At 42.5% G+C, this 8,551-nt stretch overlaps 1 protein-coding gene across 2 annotated transcripts in view; it reads left to right on the top strand.

The window, feature by feature from the left end:
* NRF1 (nuclear respiratory factor 1) overlaps positions 1-8,551 on the top strand; it is a 135,501-nt gene that overhangs the window by 46,062 nt on the left and 80,888 nt on the right. For both annotated transcript variants that reach the window (XM_069765397.1, XM_069765396.1), the window contains one exon: positions 5,731-5,871. In XM_069765397.1, the coding sequence (XP_069621498.1) occupies positions 5,731-5,871 (141 nt within the window). The remainder of the gene's footprint in view (positions 1-5,730; positions 5,872-8,551) is intronic.

Here is an 8,551-nt window from a genome sequence, read left to right as displayed (position 1 = left end):
ATCGGGGTACACTACATACACTATAGTAACGCACAGCGCAGGCCCTATTTAACAGTATTTATATCTCAATCTGAAAAAACGGGGGTGACAGGTTCCCTTTAATCAGATTTTTATTTTTGAAGGATAATACCAGACTTGTGTGTGTTTTAGGGCGAGTTTCATGTGTCAAGTTGTGTGTGTTGAGTTGCATGTGGCGACCAGCATGTAGCGACTTTTGTGAGATGAGTTTTGTGTGGCGACATGCGTGTAGCAACTTTTTGTGTGTCGAGTTGCATGTGACAGGTTAGTGTAGCAAGTTGTGTGCAGCAAGTTTTGCGCATGGCGAGTTTTGCGCGTGGTGAATTTTGTGTGGTGCATTTTGAGTATGTGCAAGTTTTTTGTGAGGCAACTTTTGCATGTGTTGCAACTTTTGTGCATGTGGCAATTTTTCCGCGTGTGCAAGTTTTGCGTGTGGCGAGTTTTCCATGAGGTGAGTTATACACGTGTGGCGAGTTTTGCGTGAGCCTAGTTTTGCATGTGGCGAATTTTGCGCGTGGCGAGTTTTGAGTGGCGACTTTTGTGTTTCGACTTTTATGTAGCGAAGTTGCTGTATTTGTGGTGAAATGTGTGCTGAGGGTGGTATGTGTTCAAGCACGTGGTAGTGTGTGGCGCATTTTGTGTGTGTGTTCATATCCCCGTGTGTGGTGAGTATCCCATGACGGGGCCCCACCTTAGCAAATGTACGGTATATACTCTTTGGCGCCATTGCTCTCACTCTTTAAGTCCCCCTTGTTCACATCTGGCAGCTGTCAATTTGTCTCCAACACTTTTTCCCCATTATGTAGATAGGGGCAAAATTGTTTGGTCAATTGGAATGTGCGGGGTTAAAATTTCGCCTCACAACATAGCCTATGACGCTCTCAGGATCAAGACGTGTTTCTATATCTCACACACACACACATATATATATATATATATTTATTTCTGTCTGTCATGGATATTCATTGGTCGCGGCCTCTGTCTGTCAGTCGCTGATTGGTCTCGCCAGCTGCCTGTCATGGCTGCCGCGACCAGTCAGCGACGGCCACAGTCTGATTAGTCCCTCCCTAGTCCCCTGCAGTCAGCGCCCGCTCCATACGCCCCGCAATCACCGCTCACACAGGGTTAATGCCAGCGGTAATGGACCACGTTATGCAGCGGGTAACTCGCTCCGTTACCGCCGCTATTAACCCTGTATGACCAAGCTTTTACTATTGATGCTGCCTATGCAGCGTCAATAGTAAAAACATCTGTTAAAAACAATAAAAAAAATTAAAAATCATTATATACTCACCTTTTGCGACACTCCTGTGACCGCTCCATGCAAGCGGCAGGTTCCAGTAGCAAGGATGGTATGGGAGAAGGACCTGCCATGAAGTCACTGTCATGTGACCGCGACGTCATCACAGGTCCTGCGCGAGAACGACCTACCATGACGTCGCGATCATGTGACCGCGACATCATCACAGGGCCTGCGCGAGAAGGACCTGCCATGACGTCACGGTCATGTGACTGAACTACAAGGGGCCCTCGGAAGGTGAGTATATGTTTATTTGTTATTTTTTTAACCTGTGACATACGTGGCTGGGCAATATACTATGTAGCTGAGCAATATACTACATGACTGGGCAATATAACTACGTGGCTGGGCAATATACTATGTGGCTGGGCAATATACTACGTGGACATGCATATTCTAGAATACTCGATGTGTTAGAATCGGGCCACCATCTAATATAAATATATATATATATTTTATTTTTTTTCTCTCCAAAAAATGGAGGCAGCACACCATTCTCGGTGAAAAAAGCAGGAGCTACTTTTATTAGCCCATCTTGGTGAGGTTTTGGTTCATAAAGATGTGAACCTTTTTCAAGCAATTATTGTTAAATATTGTAATTATGTACCTTTATATACTTGTCACATGTATTCACTCACTGCTTGAAAAAGGTTCACTAGAATGGGGTCACATCTTTATGAATCCGAAACTTTGCTAAGATGGGCTAATAGTATCTCCTGCTGTTTTCACTGAGAATGGTGTGCTGGCTCCATTTTTTAGATTCCTAGAATTAAAGTTTAGTTTATTCCTTGGGGGGCTTTGCATCCGAATCTTTTCCTCTTCTTTCTTTTGCATTTTGTGCTTCTCTAATTCTTCTATCTATATATATATATATATATATATATATATATATATATATATATATATATATATATATATATATATATATATATATATATATATATATATATATATATATATATCTCTATCTATATTATAGAGAGAGAATGTAGAATCACTGTGGGTGGAGATAAGGGGAGGGGGAAAAAATAATAAATAACTGATATGGGTTTGTTATAAATCTCCAAAAATAATGGAAGCAATGGAGAATATCCTCGTAAAGCAAATAGATGAAGCTGCGACTCAAGGAGAAGTCATTATTATGGGGGACTTCAACTACCCTGAAATAGATTGGGGAACAGAAACCTGCAGTTCCAGCAAAGGTAATCGGTTTTTGACAACTATGAGAGACAATTACCTTTCACAACTGGTTCAGGACCCAACAAGAAGGGGGGCACTGCTAGACCTAATATTAACCAACAGGCCAGACCGCATAGCAAATATAAAGGTTGGGGGTTACTTGGGAAATAGCGATCACAAAATAATAAGTTTTCATGTATCCTTTAAAAAGATGTGTAATAGAAGGGTTACAAGGACACTAAACTTCAGGAGGGCAAATTTCCAACGGATGAGAGAGGATCTTGGTGCAATTAAATGGGACGATATCCTGAGACACAAAAATACACAAAGAAAATGGGAGACGTTTATGAACATCCTGGATAGGACCTGTGCACAGTATATACCGTATGGGAATAAACATACTAGGAATAGGAGGAAACCAATATGGCTAAATAGAGCTGTAAGGGGCGCAATAAGTGACAAAAAGAAAGCATTTAGAGAATTAAAGGAAGTAGGTAGTGAGGAGGCATTAAATAAATACAAAAAATTAAATTCTGTAAAAAGCAAATCAAGGCAGCAAAGATTGAGACAGAGAGACTCATTGCCAGAGAGAGTAAAAATAATCCCAAAATATTCTTTAACTACATAAATAGTAAGAAACTAAAAAATGATATTGTTGGCCCCCTTAAAAATAGTCTGGGTGAAATGGTGGATGAGGAAAAAGCCAATATGCTAAATGACTTTTTTTCATCAGTATTTACACAAGAAAATCCCATTGCAGACAAAATGACTAGTGATAAAAATTCCCCATTAAATGTCACCTGCTTAACCCAGCAGGAAGTGCGGCGGCGTCTAAAAATCACTAAAATTGACAAATCTCTGGGCCCGGATGGGATACGCCCTTGAGTACTGCAGGAATTAAGTACAGTCATTGATAGACCATTATTTTTAATCTTTAAAGACTCCATAATAACAGGGTCTGTACCACAGGACTGGCGTATAGCAAATGTGGTGCCAATATTCAAAAAGGGGACAAAAACTGAACTCGGAAATTATAGGCCAGTAAGCTTAACCTCTACTGTGGGTAAAATCCTGGAGGGCATTCTAAGGGATGCTATACTGGAGTATCTGAAGAGGAATAACCTCATGACCCAGTATCAGCACGGGTTTACTAGGGACCGTTCATGTCAGACTAATTTGATCAGTTTCTATGAAGAGGTAAGTTCCGGACTGGACCAAAGGAACCCAGTAGATGTAGTGTATATGGACTTTTCAAAAGCTTTTGATACGGTGCCACACAAAAGGTTGATATATAAAATGAGAATAATGGGGATAGGGGAAAATATGTGCAAGTGGGTTGAGAGCTGGCTCAGGGATAGGAAACAAAGGGTGGTTATTAATGGAACACACTCGGACTGGGTCGCGGTTAGCAGTGGGGTACCACAGGGGTCAGTATTGGGCCCTCTTCTTTTTAACATATTTATTAATGACCTTGTAGGGGGCATTCAGAGTAGAATTTCAATATTTGCAGATGACACTAAACTCTGCAGGGTAATCAATACAGAGGAGGACAATTTTATATTACAGGATGATTTATGTAAACTAGAAGCTTGGGCTGATAAATGGCAAATGAGCTTTAATGGGGATAAATGTAAGGTCATGCACTTGGGTAGAAGTAATAAGATGTATAATTATGTGCTTAATTCTAAAACTCTGGGCAAAACCGTCAATGAAAAAGACCTGGGTGTATGGGTGAATGACCAACTCAAATTCAGTGGCCAGTGTCAGGCAGCTGCTACAAAGGCAAATAAAATAATGGGATGCATTAAAAGAGGCATAGATGCTCATGAGGAGAACATAATTTTACCTCTATACAAGTCACTTGTTCGACCACACTTAGAATACTGTGCACAGTTCTGGTCTCCGGTGTATAAGAAAGACATAGCTGAACTAGAGCGGGTGCAGAGAAGAGCGACCAAGGTTATTAGAGGACTGGGGGGTCTGCAATACCGAGATAGGTTATTACACTTGGGGCTATTTAGTTTGGAAAAACGAAGACTAAGGGGTGATCTTATGTTATTGTTTAAATATATGAGGGGACAGTACAAAGACCTTTCTGATGATCTTTTTAATCATAGACCTGAAACAGGGACAAGGGGGCATCCTCTACGTTTGGAGGAAAAAAGGTTTAAGCATAATAACAGACGCGGATTCTTTACTGTAAGAGCAGTGAGACTATGGAACTCTCTGCCGTATGATGTTGTAATGAGTGATTCATTACTTAAATTTAAGAGGGGACTGGATACATTTCTGGAAAAGTATAATGTTACAGGGTATATACACTAGATTCCTTGATAGGGCGTTGATCCAGGGAACTAGTCTGATTGCCGTATGTGGAGTCGGGAAGGAATTTTTTTCCCCAAGGTGGAGCTTACTCTTTGCCACATGGGTTTTTTTTGCCTTCCTCTGGATCAACATGTTAGGGCAAGTTAGGTTAGGCTATGGGTTGAACTATATGGACTTAAAGTCTTCCTTCAACCTTAATAACTATGTACTGTTTAGAGATTCCTTAGAATATTGTATATTTAAATGGGTTTTCCCATAACCCTCAGTTATCAAGTAGCCACAGGAATGATAAATGTCTGATCCCTGGAGGGTATACTTGTGATCATTAGATATTTCCCAGTCTGAATGGGGCTGATGGGGGGGCATGACTGCTGCTCGATTTTAAAGTTTAGTAACTGGAGAAGAAATGGGTCTCTGGACCCCATTCTAGTAATCTGTAGCGCCCCCAGTGATGAAGCATCCTAGCTCAGTAGATAAATGTCTGTGGGGAGAGCCCCTTTTAATATTTTAAGCTAAAAATGTTTTGCTGTGCTTCTTACTAAGCAGAGACTAGTGATGACGGACAAATTTCTACTCTTCTTGTCAAGTAGAGAGTTTGCTGGCATGGCCAAATCTCCAGCTCCTTGTCACAGTCTTTTTTTTCTGGTAGATTCTTTCCTGCTGAATTCTGATTATTTCATGTTCCTTCAGTATTCATTCCTTCTTGCTTCCACTACTTAAAGCATATTACTTAATATTTCATCATTGTTTCCTCTGCGTTCAGCCAGCAGAGGCACAGAGGACCATGTATTTTTAGCCATCTGCTGTGCTGCCAGAGTTGCCTTTGAGCCCTGGGGCTGTCATGTTACTAAGCACTAGGAGGCTGAGAGCTGCACTCTTATCTGTTTACCTCCCACTTTCTCCCCCAGGTACGCAAGTTTAAGAGTATGATCCTGGAGGACTTGGAGACTGCACTGGCAGAGCATGCACCTGTCCAACAAGACATCAACTCCGATCTGCCCCCTCTGACGATAGATGGCATTCCTGTGTCTGTGGACAAGATGACACAGGTGAGCTGCAGTCTGCTAGCACACCTAAAGAGCCGCCCTCTTCGCTTCTCACATGGCACATTTTACCAATGCCATGTTTTCAAGAACGGCAATAACAAAAATAAAAAATAAAAATAAAAAAAAAAACAGCCTTAAACTTGGAGTAAATTAGTAAACTGCATTGTGTGCCTAGTTATGACCATAAAATTTTTACCTAAGTACCATATCTACAATGGCGTAACTGCAGAACCAAAAACACATGGGCTACTTGCACAGTGATCTAGTCTGTAGAAACCTGTTCACACCACCAAGAATCTTGAAGACACAAAAAGAGCACAGCGAGGTCAAAAATACTCTGTTGTAAAGAAGTCACAGTAAATGAGCAAGTGCTAGTCAAAAAATGAAAAAAAAATACAGGGTATTTAGTTAATACGTTTTTTTGCAAAAAAAATGTATATTAACCCCTATCTGACCTCGGACGGGATAGTACGTCCGAGGTCAGATCCCCTGCTTTAATGCAGGGCTCCGCGGTGAGCCCGCATCGAAGCCGGGACATGTCAGCTGTTTTGAACAGCTGACATGTGCCCGTAATAGGCGCGGGCAGAATCGCGATCTGCCCGCACCTATTAACTAGTTAAATGCCGCTGTCAATCGCAGACAGCGGCATTTAACTACCGCTTCTGGCCGGGCGGAAATGACGTCATCGCCGACCCCCGTCACTTGATCGGGGGTCGGCGATGCGTCAGGATGGTGACCATAGAGGTCCTAGAGACCTCTATGGTTACTGATGACCGGTGGCTGTGAGCGCCACCCTGTGGTCGGCGCTCACAGCACACCTCCATTTCTGCTACATAGCAGCGATCAGCGTCCCACGGAGGCTATTGAAGCATGGCAAAAGTTAAAAAAAAAAGTTAAAAAAAATGTGAAAAAAATAAAAAAAATATAAAAGTTTAAATCACCCCCCTTTCGCCCCAATCAAAATAAATCAATAAAAAAAAAAATCAAATCTACACATATTTGGTATCGCCGCGCTCAGAATCGCCCGATCTATCAATTAAAAAAAAGCATTAACCTGATTGCTAAACGGCGTAGCGAGAAAAACATTTGAAACGGCAGAATTACGTTTTTTAGGTCGCCGCGACATTGCATTAAAATGCAATAACGGGCGATCAAAAGAACGCATCTGCACCAAAATGCTATCATTAAAAACGCCAGCTCGGCACGCAAAAAATAAGCCCTCAACCGACCCCAGATCACGAAAAATGGAGACGCTACGAGCATCGGAAAATGGCGCAATTTTTTTTTTTTTTTTTTTTTTTTTTAGCAAAGTTTGGAATTTTTTTTCACCACTTAGATAAAAAATAACCTAGTCATGTTAGGTGTGTATGAACTCGTACTGACCTGGAGAATCATAATGGCAGGTCAGTTTTAGAATTTAGTGAACCTAGCAAAAAGGCCAAACAAAAAACCAGTGTGGGATTGCACTTTTTTTGCAATTTCACCGCACTTGGAATTTTTTTCCCGTTTTCTAGTACATGACATGCTAAAACCAATGATGTCGTTCAAAAGTACAACTCGTCCCGCAAAAAATAAGCCCTCACATGGCCAAATTGACGGAAAAATAAAAAAGTTATGGCTCTGGGGAACGAAGGGAGTGAAAAACGAACACGGAAAAACGAAAAATCCCAAGGTCATGAAGGGGTTAAGCTGCTCCACCAATCGCCAAGGTATACCCATAATAGAGCAGTCCTATCTAATGTATATAATCCCTATCTGATGTATTTAAAAACCTGATCATCTGTATTTTTTGCAAAAAAAATGTACCGTATATACTCGAGTATAAGCCGACCCCCCTAATTTTGCCACAAAAAACTGGGAAAACTTATTGACTCGAGTATAAGCCTAGGGTGGAAATGCAACATTTACCGGTGAATTTCAAAAATATAAATAGATCATTATTTCCCCATAGCTGTGCCATATAGTGCTCTGTACCGTTCATATTGCCCCATAGATGCTGGACAGATGCCCCATATAGTTCTGTGTGCCGTTCATACTGCCCCATAGATGCTGCACAGATGCCCCATATAGTGCTGTGTGCCGTTCATACTGCCCCATAGATGCTGCACATAAATCTGTGCCATGGCCGCTGCTGCTGCTGCAATAAAAAAAAAAAAACCCACATACTCACCTCTCTTGATTGCAGCTCCCAGCATCCGGTCCCGGCGCCTCCATCTTCCCAGCGTCTCTGCTCTGACTGATCAGGCAGAGGGCGCCGGGAAGATGGAGGCGCCGGGAAGATGGAGCGGCGCCCGGTGGCTGGAATGTGGACAGGTAAATATAACATACTCACCTAGTCCCAGCGATCCTCGCGCTATCCCTGCCTTCCTCCCAGTCTTCTGTGCTGCAGCCTCTTCCTGTCAGCGGTCACCGGCACCGCTGATTAGAGAAATGAATAGGCGGCTCCACCCTTATGGGAGGTGGAGCCGCCTATTCATTTCTGTAATGAGCGGTCCCACGTGCCCGCGAAGAGGGGAAGAAGCTGCAGCACAGAAGACGGGGAGGAAGGCAGGGACAGCGCGAGGATCGCTGGGACTAGGTAAGTATACCTCAGCGCCCTCACCCCCTCACCTGCCGACCCCACCGCTACCGTGACTCGAGTATACGCCGAGAGGGGCACTTTCAGCCCAAAAATTTGGGCTGA

The sequence above is a fragment of the Ranitomeya imitator genome, chromosome 4 (assembly GCF_032444005.1).
Source record: "Ranitomeya imitator isolate aRanImi1 chromosome 4, aRanImi1.pri, whole genome shotgun sequence".
Classification (NCBI taxonomy): domain Eukaryota; kingdom Metazoa; phylum Chordata; class Amphibia; order Anura; family Dendrobatidae; genus Ranitomeya; species Ranitomeya imitator.
The sequence above is the reverse complement of the archived record's forward strand: the minus strand, read 5'-3'. Positions and strand labels throughout refer to the sequence as shown.